The sequence below is a fragment of the Doryrhamphus excisus genome, linkage group LG4, assembly GCF_037039965.1.
Source record: "Doryrhamphus excisus strain RoL-2023G ecotype Guam linkage group LG4, RoL_Dexc_Guam_v1.1, whole genome shotgun sequence".
In the NCBI taxonomy this organism is placed as follows: Eukaryota; Metazoa; Chordata; class Actinopteri; order Syngnathiformes; family Syngnathidae; genus Doryrhamphus; species Doryrhamphus excisus.
Genome location: NC_136360.1, coordinates 14,925,247 through 14,942,768, shown reverse-complemented (window position 1 = coordinate 14,942,768; position 17,522 = coordinate 14,925,247). Strand labels below are relative to the sequence as shown.

General features: G+C 44.2%; 1 protein-coding gene across 1 annotated transcript; it reads right to left on the bottom strand.

Annotated features, from left to right (window-relative positions):
* Nucleotides 1-219: 219 nt before the first annotated feature.
* Nucleotides 220-12,769, bottom strand: malt2 (MALT paracaspase 2). Its single transcript, XM_058073143.2, has 17 exons — nucleotides 12,337-12,769; nucleotides 9,846-10,012; nucleotides 9,614-9,753; nucleotides 9,227-9,386; nucleotides 8,922-9,109; nucleotides 7,166-7,262; nucleotides 7,047-7,097; nucleotides 6,884-6,958; nucleotides 4,447-4,650; nucleotides 4,197-4,374; nucleotides 2,854-2,928; nucleotides 2,647-2,774; nucleotides 1,425-1,574; nucleotides 1,310-1,364; nucleotides 1,049-1,151; nucleotides 836-973; nucleotides 220-753 (listed from the first exon to the last, which is right to left on the bottom strand). The coding sequence occupies exons 1-17, from the start codon at nucleotides 12,474-12,476 to the stop codon at nucleotides 517-519; spliced, it is 2,286 nt and encodes a 761-aa protein (XP_057929126.2). The 5' UTR covers nucleotides 12,477-12,769; the 3' UTR covers nucleotides 220-516.
* Between the last annotated feature and the right edge of the window lie 4,753 nt (nucleotides 12,770-17,522).

The following is a 17,522-nucleotide window of genomic DNA, read 5'->3' as shown; positions in this document are numbered from 1 at the left end:
GAATGGGGAGCAAGTAAAGAAACGCTGAGAAAATTATATATAGCACTTATAAGGTCGGCAATAGATTATGGATGCACGGCGTATGGGTCTGCATCAAAGACAGTCTTGAGGAAACTAGATACAATACAGGCTCAGGCTTTGCAGTTGGGATGCGGGGCTGTTAGATCTACTCCAGTCGCAGCATTGCATGTAGAAATGAGACTAGAAGTAAGTAGACTTTGTTCTGGTAATATTACAACTTTATTCTGGTAAATTTATGACTTTATTGTGGAATGTGGCCCTAATACTGGGTAGTAGTACAGCACATAGTGTCGTGTAGAATAGTTATTCCTGAAGCCCAGCAAACAGGAGTCATTAGCATGACAACAAGAGAAAGAGAGAAGCTGGTGTTTCCAGTGGGACTTATTAGACAGCGACACAAGACAACTAGCCACGTACTGTGCTTGCTGATGTTTTCGCTACTTAGTCCAACATGAGAGCTTTCATGATCAGCATCAATGTTTGTGCCCACATTTATCAGTTGCAACATGAATTGGAGGAGGAAGAGTCCTCCGAGAAACAAGAGACCTCCGAGACATCACATGAGTCGAGGCTTAAGGACGCGGTGGCGGAGCTTGCGTGAGGAGGTCGTGGTTGATGGAGGTTGAGTTTGGAGACCAGCGGTTTTCCGACTGTAATGGCTCGCCTTTCCTCTACTTCCTCCTCCATGTTGGAGTAAATATAATGGAGACATAGGCAGAACGTCAGCTCCTTCTGTAAGACATTACAGTCCGTCTCTGTTGACATGATGGCCTCTCGACTATGAACAATGGGTCTCACTGGACCAAGGCCTGACCTTCAGCCTCTGCAGGTTTCCAATGCGCGTGTAGAGACTGGGGAGTTCTGGGGAGGGGAGATCTTCCTTGATTAATAACAAACTGCCGGCTTCAAGCAGGCTTTCCTGGTTGCTCTTCTTCAGGTCGATGTCCACCTCCTGCCATTAGAGGACAAAATGCTATCTTTTCCACAGAATTGACGACATAAGATGTAGAAGAAGCACAGTGTGTACCTCAGGGAAGTCAATCAGTTGAGCGGAGCATGAATGTATTTCTTTGGGCTTGTCCAGTACGTGCGTGTAGATGACCATGATGTTGGAGAACTCAGCAGCAAACCTATCAGGCACATTACCGTTTAACCTGACCGATTAAAAATCCAGTGTGAAAGTCACAGGACCTCAGAGCTCTGAGCGTGTGAAGAACAAGCTGTTCCGATAAGCCCATGAAGAGGTTGGAATAGAAAGAGGAAGATGGGTGGAGAGTTTGATACGCACCCTAGCTGGACCTTCACACCGCAGTCAAAGTGGATGAAACGACTCTCAGGGAGGACTGGAAAGGACACAAACCCAGATGAAACATAGCCCACTGAGCTAAGACTGTAGTCAGTACCATGAGCGACGGCCCACTGGAGGTTCCGAGCTGAATGGGCTGCAGAACAGTCCCGGGTCAGAATGGGGTCAGTGAGGGATCGTGGCTCAGACAGATTACTGCGGAGCTCCAGAGCCTGCCTCCCTCGGGTGATTTCAAAGCGGCCCATGTCTGGTGAGAGCGTGACAGAAGTGATGGATTATTATGGGATGGCTGATGTGATGTTGTGTTGCACAATCAGGAGCACTGCAATTCACCAACTAACTGAAACATTTTACTTCGGTTCTGAAGCGATTGTCTGGAAGATTCTCCACCACCCGTTCCATCCTGCCTGCACACACTTCTTCACCTCCTTTTCACAATCTCCATTGTTCTGGAATCTTGACCACAAGTACTTAAAATTCTCCACCTTTTGTATCTCTTCTCCCTGTAACCTCACTCTTCCACTTGGGTCCCTCTCATTCACACACATATACTCCATCTTGCTGCGATAATCTTCATTCCTCTCCTTTCCAGGTCTTCTAGCATCTCCTCCACCTGTTCCCTACTCTCACTACAAATCCTAATGTCATCTGCAAACATCATAGTCCATGGAGATTCTTGTCTAAGCTCATCTGTCAGCCTGTCCATCTCCATAGCAAACAAGAAGGGGCTCAGAGCTGATCCCTGATGCAGTCCCACCTCCACCTCCAGTCCTCATACATGTCCTGCACCACTTGAACATACTTCTCTGTCACTCCAGACTTCCTCATACAATACCACAGTCCCTCTCTAGGCACCCTGTCATAGGCTTTCTCCAGATCTACAAAGACACAATGCAGCTCCCTCTGACTTTCTCTGTACTTCTCAATAAATATTCTTAAAGCAAATACTGCATTTGTAGTAATGCATCTTTTTTTGGCATGAGACCATACTGCTGCTTACAGATGCTGACTTCTGCCCTTAGTCTAGCTTCGACTACTCTTTCCCATAACTTCATTGATCGAAGCACCCCTGCTATGAATGCATTTTGAAAAAGGAGGTCTTCCAGGTCCTGAAGCACAATCACACTACCACCACCATATTTTACTGCTGTAGCCAGATGGAGAGCCAGTAGTATTCATTGTTCAATCTGTGAGATTCCACACTTCCTTATAAACTTGTCTTCATGCTGTAAGCCCACTGTGGGGCCTTCTACAGATACGGGTGCCTGAGCACGTATGAATCAATTGACTTGTCATCGCTGGCTGACTTTTGGACATACCTTCCGCCACCCTGTCCAGCATGACCGTGACCTTCTCGCCATCACACACACGGCGCTTGAGGAAGCTTATGAAGATGCCGTTGGACACGTCTTCCCTCTTCACCTCGTAAGCTTCTGCATCAACACACCTAAACACCAACGTTTACTCATGCATTCATGTCTTCACCGCCTGGAGGCACGGTAGATAGTAGAAGAGCTGCAGCTTACGTGGCGTAGCCAAACACGATGTTGGCCGTCACCTTCACCTCTCCAGGCTGGACCACCACTCCATCATTTGGGTTTCTGAAGGGGACAGAAACACTTGAAGCACAAAAATACAGAATATAGTGGTAAGCAAACGTTTGAACACCCCTGGCCAATTCCATCACTACCTCCGCCAAGCACAGCACCAGCCGAGCATAGCGCCGAGCACCAGCCGAGGTTAGCGCCAACCACCAGCCTAGCACAGAGGTTCTGTTTTATCTGTTTCTTTGTGTTCAAAATAACTTCTGAATGGATTCGGATGAAATTTTCAGGAACTGTCAGAGAGGGGATATGGCATAACCGATTACATTTTGTCGATGATCCAAACATTTTCCCCCAAAATTTTATTCAATTTTTCTAAAACCGTTATCTGCTACCGATTCAAGGTATACCAACATCAAACTATTGAACATGTTCAAGACATTCAGACATTTTATACTGAAAATTCACACTTTCCCCTAAAACTGCTGATGTACTACAACTTCCACATTTCTCAACCTCTTTCCAACATCAACTCTTTCAACAGGACATTCATTTTATTAGCTGGTTAGCCCAAAAATTCCAAAATTTTTTCTTCCAGAATCTAAGGAGTTCTAGCGACTTCACTTCCATGTTTCTCAACCCTTCCAAAATTAAAATTCTCGCCTCATTTGGGACATTTGGCCTTCCCGGTTGCTACTATGGTAAGTGTTTGCATATTAACGTTAGTATGTTAGGCTTGCTAGTAAATGCATAAACACAGAGCGCAATCATGCTAGGAGTTAGCAAGCTAAGATTATTGTGACATCAGCGTAGTAGCAATTGTATACATTTTCATAGCTAGAAACCTATATAAATACTCACCTCTTATGCTAACATTAGCATAGAATCATTTCTAGGCATTTTCATAGCTAGACACATTTTAGCATGTTAACATTGCCAGTATGCTAACATGGGCATAATAGCTTTTTTTAACCATTTTCATAGCTAGACACTTACATTAACACTTGGAACTATTATGCTAGGTGTTAGCATGCTAACATCAAAATTAACATTTCGAGCATGGTATTATGTTGAACAATCAACAATTAAGGTGTTCAAATCAACGCCATGACTGGGGTGCCCACATTCCTGCATTTTGTTTTCATGTGTGTTCATCCTAGAAACCTTGGTTCGATTATACTCCTAATACTACTGTGTCCATCAGTTATCACAATGAAATAACAGAGCCAAACCCCCACTGATTTACACAAGAAAATGATGGGAATTACCAGGGGTGGCCAAACTTTAGCATAGGACAGTAAAAGAAGGAGGAAGTCAAAGGAAACCTTTTGCGGCACATGTCCAGCAGGAAGACATTGAGTCCCGTCTCTTTCTCCTGCATCCTAGTAAGAATATTTTGCACACACAAGCAGTGCTCTGACGTGTAGGAGGCTGGTGCATCAATGGGAACCATAAAACTGTTGCCATAGTTCTCATAGCCATGGCCGGCAAAGTACAGCAATCCTGCACAAGGAGAAAAACCAAGGGCATTTTTGGTAGAGGACTTGTTTGGAAGTCAATGCTTTCATGCCAAACCGTAAACTCCTTTGCCAAGGAGCAGAAGGAACTCGGTGACGGCGCTGTGCATCTCCTGCCAATTGAGGTCCAGCAGAGAAACCACCTTGAAGTCCATTTGTCTGAGCAGGTTGCTTAACTGGTGGACATCCGCCATGGGAGCACACAGCTCATTGAGGTGCCGGTAGTTCAGGTTTCCCATCAGGAGAGCCACCTTGTCTGTTGCTGTGGACGTGACACATGAGAAAAGTCACCTTGTCCTCAGATGATCAAGGCAACAAGGAATCGCTGCAGAACATACAGCAGGTCTACACTGACAGGCTGGTAAAGATACACTCCTCATCCAAATGTTGATGGACATTTAGCACTGTTGGACCTAAACCAGCTTCACATGCAAAAAGAAGAAATGGCAGTGAGACAAATAAACCCAGCCATCCATTTTCCTCCATTTATCTGGGTCCCGATCTGGATGGATGGATGGATGAGAGATGGATGAGTGGATGACGGATGGATGGACAAAACATTTGATTACAAAGGAGCATTGAAGTGAAATAGGCTCTTCATCAGTTTATCAAAAGTTTAAAATGCTTTCCCACTTTTTTACCTATAAATGTCTTTAAAATGTAGTATTCTGGTGTTAAAGTTTCAGATAATGAGGTTTGTACATTTGGAAGTGAGCCCTGAAAGAAGTTGGGGATGGCTAAAAAACGCTCGCTTTCAGAGGGCATGGTAGAACTGTTCCTTTGTGATGTCACAGAGGAGCGGGCTTTCTTATATGGGCGTGGCTGAAGGCCAAATCTGCCCTCCCCCAAGCTCTGCTTCTCTGGTTATGAGGCAAGATCAGGCAGAAGTTATTGGAGTGAGAGAAAAATATTTTCATCTGTCAACGGCATTTCACATAGGACTGTTTTTGTGAACATGAACGTGAAATATCCGCCAAACTGTTGCTGAAGCCAGAAGCAGCGCACTCTGGTTGGGAAAGGTGCATTAATGTCAGACCCGCTGTGCGTCCACGCGGCACCCTCATGCCTGGCTTCTGAGCTCCACCGCACCAGCAGTGTCTCTGACAAAGTCTGTACTTAAGAAGTACTTTGGTGTGCCCAATCACAGTGGAGTGGGCGGGCCTGGAGGTGGGCTGTGGGTGGAATAAATTAAAACAGTCCCTTTTGGTGGGACGCACAAATCCAAGGAAATCCAGCTGGAATAGGTGTAGATTGTGAAAGATCTAGAAAGCTTCATGTGCTGGTTACTGTGTGTAGCTGCTCTATAGGAGTCCACAACTCAATACAAAGGGCCAACATGAGCATAGCAGGTCCCCTTTAAGACCACAGATCAAAAAAACAAAATGGAAACAATATCTTGAAAGAAATTAGGTGATAAATGGCGCCACCAGTTTTTGTTTCAGAAATTCTTTTGCTCGTAAATTAATGTCTTTTTTCTCAGAAATGGATGACTTTTATTCCCTAAATGTACAGCTTCTGTTCTCGTCAAAGTCCAGCTTTTTACTCCGACTTTTATTCTTGTAAAAAAAAAAACAATTTTTCTCAGAAATGTGTCAGAAATTTAAGAATTTTTTGCTCATAAATATACAACACTTTCTCATAAATGTTTGACTTTTATTCTCGTAAATGTTTTATTGCCATAAATGTTGAAGGTTTTTTCTTGTAAATGTATGATTTTTTCAAAAAATTGTACAACTTTTTTTCGTTGTAAATTTAGACGTTTAAGACTTCTATTCCCGTAAATGTACAACTATTTTCTCGTAATTTTATGTTTTTTTTCCTCGTACATTTACAAGTTTATTCTCGTAAATTTTTTGTAGTTTTTCGTGCAGATTTTAAAGTTTTGTCAGACTTTTTCTCCAGAAATTTACAACTTTTATTCTCTTAAATATATGGCTTTTTTTCCGGTATGACTTTTTTTCATAAATGTACTTTTTTGGGATCAGGGCCGTCAAGGGAGAAGAAAACCTTCTTCCACCTCTCAATGTCCCATGTTTTTTGCTCTCCTGCTCATTCCAGAACTTGAAGGAGACCAGGCCTTTGAAGATGTTTTTCATTTTTGAATCCCTTGTCTGATGGTTATGGGACTGCACTCGGCACCAATTGGGCAAGGATGTTCCCGTGCCTTGACAGATAGCCAGTGGGATCATGTCTTGACGTTTTAGTTCCATGAGCCACGGGATGTTTTATGAGAAGTGTGAAATGACCATCTTACTGCATCCAAGCTCAGCAGCAGTGAGACGAGTTGAAAGAGAGAAAGCTTTTGCCTTTGCCATCAAGAGGTGATTCCAGTGTGAATGCCTGACTTTTGAGGTTCCTTAAATATAAATAAACTTGACACTGACACTAAATTCCATCCCCTCTTAAAGGCTGGGCACTTCCACTTTTGATGAACAGCCTATTTGGCTTGATGGCCTTCAGTGTTGCTTGTTGGTGTGTTGATGAGACGTAGCTACCATAGAAAGTGTTGGCTGGTGCTCGTGGTGGAGGACTTCCTGCACTGCTGACGGATCTGTCCACTTGACGGGATTCTGTAAGACATGAAACACACATGCAGTACTCCCACGCTGTTAGCAGGATGAGCACATGGCGTCATCACGAATAGAGGGAGTGACGTACCTACGCCACGATCAACCTGTACCAACGACACATCTGTGATGGAGGTCGGGCCTGCATAGAAGGTGACACGAGGTCATGTGTCATGTGATCATGTCAGGTGATGGCAGATGCGAGCTGACCTATCGTGACAGTTGCTGCCTCGCTCCACGCCTGGTGATACAAGTTGAAGACCCGGCACCTGTACTGGCCTCTGTGTGCCGTGGTCACACTGGGGATCTGAAAGTAGCACAGTGACGCTCGCTTTGTGTATCTTTCACTTTCCCACAGCCATGCTCCCACCTGACACGGGAGCATAGCCGCAGCCACCACATGATATTGGCCAGTACGCTATTTACTCTATGCTAATACTATGATGACCGCTATTGGCCACGCTCGCCATGACACAGCTGGGCGAGGGCTTCTGGCAAACCCACCATTATTACCAAGAAACCTTTGGTTACTTGTGGGTTAGCACCCACATTTTACTATGTAGGAAAACAGGCATCGCCTGGGACAGCTAGGACATAGATGCACGACTTCTTCTCATATTTAGGAACTGGAAACAAATGTGGCTTTCCTAGCAAGTAAACAGCGTAGCAGTGCATGTGGGAGGGCAGAGAGTTTCTGGCTTACATACGCGCCAATATAATGAAGTCCGTCCCTCTGTGACGTCGCAAAGGAACTGTTTCTACCATTCCTTTGGAAACCGAGTGTTTTGAGCCATCCCGAGATTCTACATGCACACACCTCATGATCTGAAACTTTCGTTTAACACCAGAATACAACATTCTAACTCACATTTAAAGGTCAGAGGTCAAGTGGAAAAAGCAACATAGGTCCCCTTTGTGGCTTTTTTCTCGTAAATTTAAAAGTCTTTTTCTGTCTTTTTCAGGTTCTAACTTTAATTTTGGATGCCACAGACATTACCGACGCCAGCGCACTCTCTGGTCAATTTAATCATAAACATACTCATTGTATACTCATTTCTATGTACTCATTGTATTAAGTAATAGGCACCAAAAAAACACAGAAATCTGCGCCGCCGCCTCTGTACAGGCCAGTACGGCTACTGTTTACAAGAACTTCCTGTATACAAGGCTAGACCAGAGCCAGGTGAGTGGCACTTTGCCGCAAGACAGACTGGATCAGGACCGCAGCCACGATGGATCCAGTGTGAGTCCGGGTTAATCTTGTAAATTTAGGGCTTTTTTTCCACACCAATGAACAACTTTTTTTCTTGACAATCTTTGACCTTTTTTCGTAAATATGTAACAAATGTACGTCTTGTCCCTAGTGAGGATGATCGGTATAAAAAAATGGATGGATGGATGGACGGACGCCTTTTTTCTGGTACATGTAGAAGTTATAGCTGCGTTGTGACCGAGTGGTTAGCGTGCAGGCCACACAACTAGGAGACCTAAGTTCAATTCCACCCTCGGGCATCTCTGTGTGGAGTTTGCATGTTCTCCCCGTGCATGCATGGGTTTTCTCCGGGTACTCCGGTTTCCTCCCACATTCCAAAAACATGTTCGCTTCTTTGGCGACTACCAATTGTCCATAGGTATGAATGTGAGTGTGAATGGTTGTTTGTCTGTATGTGCCCTGTGATTGGCTGGCCACCAGTCCGGTGTGTACCCTGCCTCTCGCCCGAAGACGCCCGCGACTCTTGTGAGGATAAGTGGTAGAAAATGAATGAATGAATGAACGTAGGAGTTATATTGTGTTAAATTTCCTGAGAGTTGCAGGTCAGAAAGTAGTACGCATTTATCACTGCGGGAATAGAGCACCCAAACAGGGTGCTAACTGGCTACTTGAGGGCAACTGCTAAATAACTGTGCTGTTTAGGCCAAGAGGACTAAAGCAGACTAGAGGGTGTTTTGGTCGGGTAGGACTTACTAGAAGTTGTTGCGCTTTGTATTGTGGCATGGGAACGGAGTCGTGGTACCACTGGTACTGGGCAGGGGGCTCTGCCAGGACGTTGCATTCCAGGAGCAGCGCATCACCATCAGACACGGCCTGGGAACGAGGCTGGTAGATGATACGCAGACCACTGGCCGACCCTGAAAAGAGGGCACCACCACAGCCTGAAAAGACAAGATTTACTCCACAAGGAAGACTGATCGGTCCAACAGTGCAAGGAACAGATCATCATCCAACACTTTTGTGGGATAAAAAGGCAATTTCACACATGAGAATAATACCTGGATCGGTGCCGAATGGCAGGTGAACCGAGCGCACCCGAGCCCACTGGGAGAAGCAGAAGGTGTCTCCGTGGTTGACCCGACAGATGTACCAACCCTGGTGCTCGGGGCCCAAGGGACACAGAACCAGCTCAGGGGTGCTTCCAGTCGCTTCCAAAATCTTCAACAGAGGAGGAAGCTCTTTGACAAACACATCCTGGAGCACAGCCAGACCAGTACGTCTGCTCTCATTTAGCTGCACCTCTTACACAGAACCCACAGGAGAAGTGGGTGCCAGTTGTTCCACTTCATTCAGGTGGTGTAAATGTGGGTTCTATGTAAAAGGCTCCACCACACTAACACTGGGATCTATGTGTGAAAGCACATCACGCTAATCACAATGCTCACCTCCTCTTTGCCTCTGAACCACTGGTAACTAAGACCGGCCGGTCCCGAGGCACTGCATGTCAACGCCACCCTGCTGCCCAGCTCCGCCTGCAGCGACTTGGGATGTGCTGTAACCCGGATCTGCCGTGTTTCTGGGTGTTCTGTGTGGAAAGACCACTCAAATGAGGTCTTGGAGTTGCCTCGTGCAGATACAGTAAGTCTTTGCTGCAGAAGAGACGATTAGAACCCTCACCCGTCGCAGTGAGGAGCTGTACAGCCTCCTGGTGGCCGATCTTCTTCAGGCAGCGGAGCAGGAAGCCCTGGGAGCAGCATCGATCGGCCAGTAGACCTAAGAGGCTGCGTCCCGGACTTCCTGCAGCACTCAGCACCTGGAGCGAGCATCTGGTCACGTCCCTTTCACTGCAGGGTAACAAAGGGATGACGTCATGGACGAACGAGAAGGAAATCCTTCTGTTACTGTCTTTGGTTTCTTTATCAAGTCCACAGGCTGTGTTTCAACTAACATTTCAACATGGTTTGCCCACCCCTGATCTAGCGACACAATGATCTTTGAATGAGAGTGATTCATTTTGTAGAGTTAAAGAAAAGGTTGAATTGATGGAATATCGGTCAATAATTAGACAGGCTGCATGGTGAAGAGTGGTTAGCGCGCAGGCCACACAGCTAGGAGACCCGGGTTCGAGTCCCAGCTCAAGAATCTGTGGAGTTTGCATGTTCTCCCCGTGCATGCGTGGCTTTTCTCCGGGTACTCCGGTTTCCTCCTCCATTCCAAAAACATGTTAGCTTCATTGGCGACTCCAAATCGTCCATAGCTATGAATGTGAGTGTGAATGGTTGTTTGTCTATATGTGCCCTGCCATTGGCTGGCCACCAGTCCAGGGTGTACCTCACCTCTCACCTAAAGACAGCTGGGATAGGCTCCAGCATACCCACGGCCCTCGTGAGGATAAGAGGCATAGAAAATAGATGGATGTTATCGTGAGAGGCCTAAAATACAGTATAGTTCAAGAAAAAAATGATCTCAGCTTGATGACACACGAAAAGACCTACAAGTGTGAATTTCAGCCTTTTCTTTTTTCATTCATTCATTTTCTACCGCTTTTTCCTCATGAGGGTCGCGGGGTGTTGGAGCCTATCTGTCTTCTATCTATCTATCTGTCTTTGGGCGAGAGGCGAGGTACACCCTGGACTGGTCGCCAGCCAATCACAGGGCACAAACAACCATTCACACTCACATTCATACCTATGGACAATTTGGAGTCGCCAATTAACCTAGCATGTTTTTGGAATGTGGGAGGAAACCGGAGTACCCGGAGAAAACCCACGCATGCACGGGGAGAACATGCAAACTCCACACAAAGATGGCCGAGGATGGAATTGAACCCTGGTCTCCTAGCTGTGAGGTCTGCGCGCTAACCACTAGACCGCCGTGCCGCCCTCTATTCTTTTTTGATTTTCCAAATATTTCACTCTTCTTCTTTCACAGTATAATCCTTGTCAACTTCCCTTCATATCATGACTTTATTCTCGTTATAATTGGCCTTTTGCCCCAAACTACTTTTCCAATTTGTTTTGTGTACCCTGGAATAGACTTTCCCAGGGAGGCTGAGGAGTGTGATACCCCAATAGTTGCAATCACACTTCACTGCCATTGTGGTTCTCAGCTTTGGGCTCATATGAGTCTACTTGCTGAGAAGTGAAGCCATCCCAGCCTGTGCATTTGACACAAAGTGACTACGTATAGTTATCATGAGCGCTAAAAGCCATATAGGCCAACGCAGCAAGGGAGGACTGCAGGGATGCCACCAAGCAACGTGTCCAGTGTGTTACACTAACATCCCAACTATTATTTCATTGATCAACGCTAAACACTGCACAACTTGGACATAATAACACTCATGTGTGTAAAAATAAATAAGAACTTGCTTTTTTTTCCATGGCAGTCTTTTGTGTCCAATGTCTTTGTAATAGAATAAGACTAACAGGCTACTGTAATATAAGGCTATAAGGTAACATAACACAGGCTGAGTATTCATATTGCATATTACTTGGTACTCTTCATCTCCAAAATGAGTGCAAGAGTGGACATAACCTGGTATCGACCAGCCTATGGGCTTACCCAAAGTTACCACGGCAATACAACTGCTACCTTCCACTCAACAAAGCTTGCTAGCCCACTAAACTGGCTGGACAGAATACCCCTTTGTTAGACTTGGGTGTGTGTAGATCAGTGCTGGTTAAACATCAACAATGCCCTGAAAATACTGACAATAATACTGACGTCACAATAACGGTGACATCGTCACATCCCTAATTCAGACCTGGTGCTACTTGACAGGCAGTGGTGGAGCCAGAAATGTTTCATTGGGGTGGCCAAGGTGAGACCATGATTCCACAATTTGATACCTGAATTACGAGGCAGCCAGTGGGTGGCCACGCCCCCCCCCCGTCACAGGAAGTTACATCTTCCACAGACACACTATATGTAAATCTGCTAGAAAATATCACGAGGTGGTATATTTGACTACTTTAATGGCCACGTGGGCACTTCCTGTCACGACGAGTGCAGTTGCTGGCTTGTAAAGTGGTGAAAATGGCTGTGTTTACAGTATACTATTCTGCTGTTTACAGTATAATAACTAGAACCACACTACGTCATCCTGATAGGTAAACTCTAACTTAACTAACACAACTCCATCTTCTTTGTACGGTCCAGGTCTCACCTGCAGTGTAATTCGGGCTGCTCAGACACAGCTGTAGCTAGCTCCCTCCATCCACAGCTGGCGTTATCCAACATCTTGGCCAACCTGTCCATCACTTCTTCTCCCAGATTAGCAATAGTGGAGCTACACTCCTCCATCATCCGTATGTCTGCTGGACGGCAAAAGGAAATACATCACACAAATTACTCAAAAGGAAGTAGCACCAGTAAAAATGTCACTTTCGCTGAGGGGACTTTCCCCATCAGGTCTTTATAAAAAAAAAAAAAAAGGAAGTACATCTCCAGGAAGAAGTATGTTTGAAACAGCTGTTGAAAAAGTGTATATTGACATACGAACATGCTTCGAACACACCACCTTTCCACAACACCGGAATCTTTGTTGATTTATTAAATTGGTGAAAATGTTACCGATTGTAGCGATGTTATTGCGCACCCTCGTGGACGAAGATGTCCCTTTGGTAGAAGAACAACTTAGCTGGGTAAAGTTGACGAGTTAGATTTTTTTTTCCTGTGATGACTTCAGTCAGCTACCAGTCCAGGCTGTACCCCGCCTCTCGCAAGAAGACAACTGGGATAGGCTCCAGCATGGACTTCCGTCAGTTCCTAATTTGCTCCAGCTCGTGCCGGGGAGGGAAGGGGATGTAAATTGCAGGTGTTGCCATGGCAACAGCAATACTGCCGTCAAGCAACAGTAACTATCACAGACACGAGCACTGCTAATAATGCAATGCTAAAGTACCAGAGTAGAATTGGTTACATGAGGGGTGTCCAATGTGTGGCCCGTGGCCCGTTTTTGGTCCATAGCTTGTTTTTTAATTGTCCCTCAGCATATACTGTATAAAAGAACATATCATGTCTCTGTTAAGTACTACATTGGGTAATATTTACTTTATTGGTATGCTATATCTCATGTATAACATGCTCTATCTCATAAACAACATGCTATATCTCATGTACAACATACTATATCTCATATACAACATAATATATCTCACATAAAACATGCTATATCACACATATAACCTGCTATATCTCACATATAACATACTATATCTCAATTATAACGTGCTATATCTCATGTACAACATAATACTGTATATCTCATATATGCAAGGCCTCGGACTGGATGTTACTGCAGATATATATATCTCACGTATAACATGCTATATATCACATATAACATGCTATATCTCATGTATAACACACTATATCTCATGTATTACATGTTCTATCTCTCGTATAACATGCTATACAGTACCTCAAACCAGAATCCAGACTCCCATTAGAAGCTGTAAGAACCATTTATTTCTGCTAGAGAAGGATCTACTAAATATTGAAAGTCATTTTTCTGTTGGGGTGCCCAAATGTATGCATCTACTTGACTTCTCATCTATCCCTGTGTTGGTCTGCTATATGATATATTTACCTGGAATGGCTGATCCCAACAACCATTTCTCAATGGCCGAATGAGTCTATCTTACTTAGGAATTTTTATGATTTGATTTGATCCTCTCTCCAGCTGGATTAAGGCTTCCGGAGCAGGAATCTACTCTTGCAAGGTCTTTTTTTGTTTTGTTGCTCGTCTCCTGTTGTGTCTGAGCGCTGATAAAATGATCAAACACGGCCTTGCACCTGTGATCAGGCTATCTTGGCTAAAGTCTTCCATTGCTACTTGTTGTGTGTTGACAAATGAGCTATCCAATATGCTTCATTCACTTTGCTAGCACACAACTAATGCCATGCTAAATGAGCACTGGGCTTTGTGCCTGTGCTTGGAACAGTAATAGTAATCATAATCATAAACATAACTAGATGATTGCAATATCTGGAGTCATTGCATGTGAATGCCCGAGTGTGATGGGGGGGGGGGGGGGGGGCAACAAAATTATGTTGGAAGGGTTGGAATTTGTTGAGAAATGTGGAAGTAGTTGCTGCATGTCTTGAGCTAATTAGATCAAAGGCATTCAGTATTCTGGAAAAAAGGAATGTCGGGAAAAGTGGGATTTACTGTGATGTTGAAAATAGCATGAATGTCCTCAATTATTGATAGAATAGTTTGATGTTGGGATGGTTGGAATCTGCTGAAAAATGTGGAAGTCATTGCTGAATGCCTTTGATCTAATTAGATGAAATGCATCTGTAAAAGTGGGAATTTTTATGCTGTGGATAAAAGCACAGGAGCAAGAAAATGTCCATGTTGATGTTGGAACAGTTGGAATTTGTTGAGAAATGCGGATGTAGTCTAAATGCCTTCGATCTAATTAGATCTAATTAGATCTAATTAGGTAAATGAAAAGTGGGCACGCCCTTGTGGGCATTCACACAATAATACCCCACATCCGCAGCATTCCCATGGAAAGTCAGCAGAATAACAGCCTGTCCTGTATGCACACATGGCCGGCATTAGACAGGAACCCCTATGGAATATTATCTCCTAGAAGCTGCCTTGCTGACTCATCACAACTTGAGGTTGCATCTTCTGCTTGCGAGCTGATGACGTGTGCTCTTCCGTTGTAGTAACCCCTAATCACTGCAACGTACACCGCGGCCCGTCCATGTTCACATCACCCCCACCGAAAGTCCAATACAGGAAGCGTCTCGCAACTTGCCGTCCCTGGCGTCCTCCAGCGAGGACTGCAAACATGGTGGGAATGTGAAACACATGTGCATGTGTGCATGTATAGATTTTCCTTCCTATAGGACGGGGGGAAGGAATTCCTCCACCAGTTGGAAACATATTTGCCCTCCACACTCATCTCTTCCTGCCTTTTCCTCCATGGACCTTCAAAGCTTGATTCTGTTGCTCATCAAAGCAGCAGCATCTACTGAGACGTCAGGTAGAAGGCCGCACACAAAAGCAACACATGGTACCATTGTATGCATGTTGAAGAATGTTTCATGTTCTGTTTGGGTCAGATCCAAAATAGCACCGACACAGCATAGTTCCTGTCTCTAATCACCGGGTGGACGTCCCAGCACACCGAAACCTAAACATCTCCATATGGATGTATTTCTGGGAGCTCTTGTACAAGCACTGAGCCAGACGTCTGGAGGAGGTTGAGAAATGACTTTATCTTCACCAAACTGTGAAGCTCCATGCCATGCAGACATCAGAGAAGATACTACAATATAACTTTGAGCAGAGTTTGACAGGATTGTCTTCATCAAGTCCAAACATACCTGACCGCTGTCATCATGGAAGAATCTCAGCTTCTGCAAGCTGCAACTTTCTCCTTTTACCACCAGAGGTCCCTGCTTCCTTTTATATTTCATGTAGCTCTACATCAGGGGTGGGCAAATATTTTGACTCGTGGGCCGCATTGAGTTAACAAAATTGTCCAGGGGGCCAGAACATGTATTTAACACACACACACATTTTCCTTGAATGATTTGTCTAATTGTAGCTGTATGTTCTCATGTCGCTTTTTTCAGGTGCACTTTAAACATCAAACTATGTCACTAAATTTTACATTTAAAAAAAAAATGACTAAATAAGACATGTTGCCAGTTTGTATGTTAAAAGTTGAAATACTGAAAAAGCAACTGGCGGGCCGGATTCAAACACTTGGTGGGCCGCATGTGGCCCCCGGGCCGTAGTTTGCCCACCACTGCTCTACATACATGTAAAGATCTCTGTACATAGACAGTATTCTGGACTGAGGATGAATAACGTTACTGATACCAATCCAAACCCACTAAACCCCTCATTTGCCCCAATCCAGTATATTTGGGTTGTATCGGACCAATGGCGATACCAACCCATTGTTTTTCCTACTTATTGTGTCCAATAACTTTTACTGCAATATTGTTGGACTGTTTATGTTCCAAATAACTTGAAAAGTTCTGAATGATGACATGTTCAGGGGTTGTGGGAAATGGGGTATGGAAAAAGTGGTCAAATTTGGGGGATGATCGGGATCACCATCTGGAACCAGCAAGTTTTTAAAAAACATTTTCAGCATTTTGCATAGAACTCCACAATAAATGGTCAGAGCCATGGGTGTCACTAGGTTCTGAGGATGGGGGGGGGCTTAGCCCCCTGGAGATGCTCAGGATGTGAATGAATGTAGTAGACATTCAAAAAAATCCCAAAAAACAAAAAAACAAAACAAATAATGAACAAGAACCGGGATATAACTTTCCCACTTTTGGACAGATTTAGTAGAGATACTCAATTGTTTTAGGCCACCATTAAATTTACAAAAGTACACACAATCTACACCGCAAAACCGCTGCTCAAGCTCTGCAACCATTCTGTCCAGTGGACAGTGATCAATTATATAATCATCATTATTATATTTTTAATTAGCCTATTATTATTACTATCATCATTATTATTATTATTATGATTATTACTACTACTACTCATTGTAGTAGCTTATTGGCTTGATTATTAGCCTATTATATGAAATTCATCAGAGATTTTTTTTTGTAAAATGCTGAAGCCCCCCTAAAATAGGCCTAATGACGCCACTGGTCAGAGCAGGTCAATTTTCCAACAGGTTGTACAAACCTTTGGTATTTTCATCAGGAAGAGAAGAAATGAAGCTATAAAATGCAACCAGCAATATTATGTTGTATATAGCCCAGACAGACCATATGGAATCTGGATTTTGTCCTATCTCCAAAAGCTATGGCACTAGAGCCAGAAGAAAAGCGCCATTATGGAACATGCCATTTTTGTCAATAACTACTCAAGCAATATTTATGTCATTATGAATCCAATTGCTAATGCTGTGTTTACATGGTCAAGAAATCTAAATATGTAGATAAAATAAGCTAATATGTAAATCACAATATGGGGGGAATTGTGGCGCTTGGCGGCCGTTCGGTGTACGAGTGGTTAGCATCTTGGCCACACAGCCAGGAGATCACCATGAATAAATACATCTTCCTTCAACAACGTCGTGGTTTAGAGTTTGCATGTTCCTCCCCCATTTCATAAATATGCATGTTTGCTTCATTGGTCAACTTTCATTTGTCCATAGGTATGAGCGTGTGTTTGTCTATAGGTGCTGTGTCCTGTCCTGTGATTGGCTGGTGACACGTCTAGGGTGTACCCCGGCTCTCGTCTTGAATAGGCTGCGGAAGCCACGCCTTTAAAATACCAACCAATCAGCTTGTGATATGCAAATAAAGTACTTTTAAAGGCGCGTTGTTCCCTGAGCGGTGACAGACGTAAAAGTA

Excerpts from the sequence above, each read along its gene's own strand:
- malt2 (XM_058073143.2), bottom strand. The coding sequence starts at position 12,476 with ATGATGGAGGAGTGTAGCTCCACTATTGCTAATCTGGGAGAAGAAGTG. Across the intron at positions 7,263-8,921 it reads ACAAAGCGCAACAACTTCTA|ATCCCCAGTGTGACCACGGC; the intron begins GTAAGTCCTACC and ends TGCTACTTTCAG. Across the intron at positions 2,775-2,853 it reads ATCGTGTTTGGCTACGCCAC|GTGTGTTGATGCAGAAGCTT; the intron begins GTAAGCTGCAGC and ends GTTGGTGTTTAG.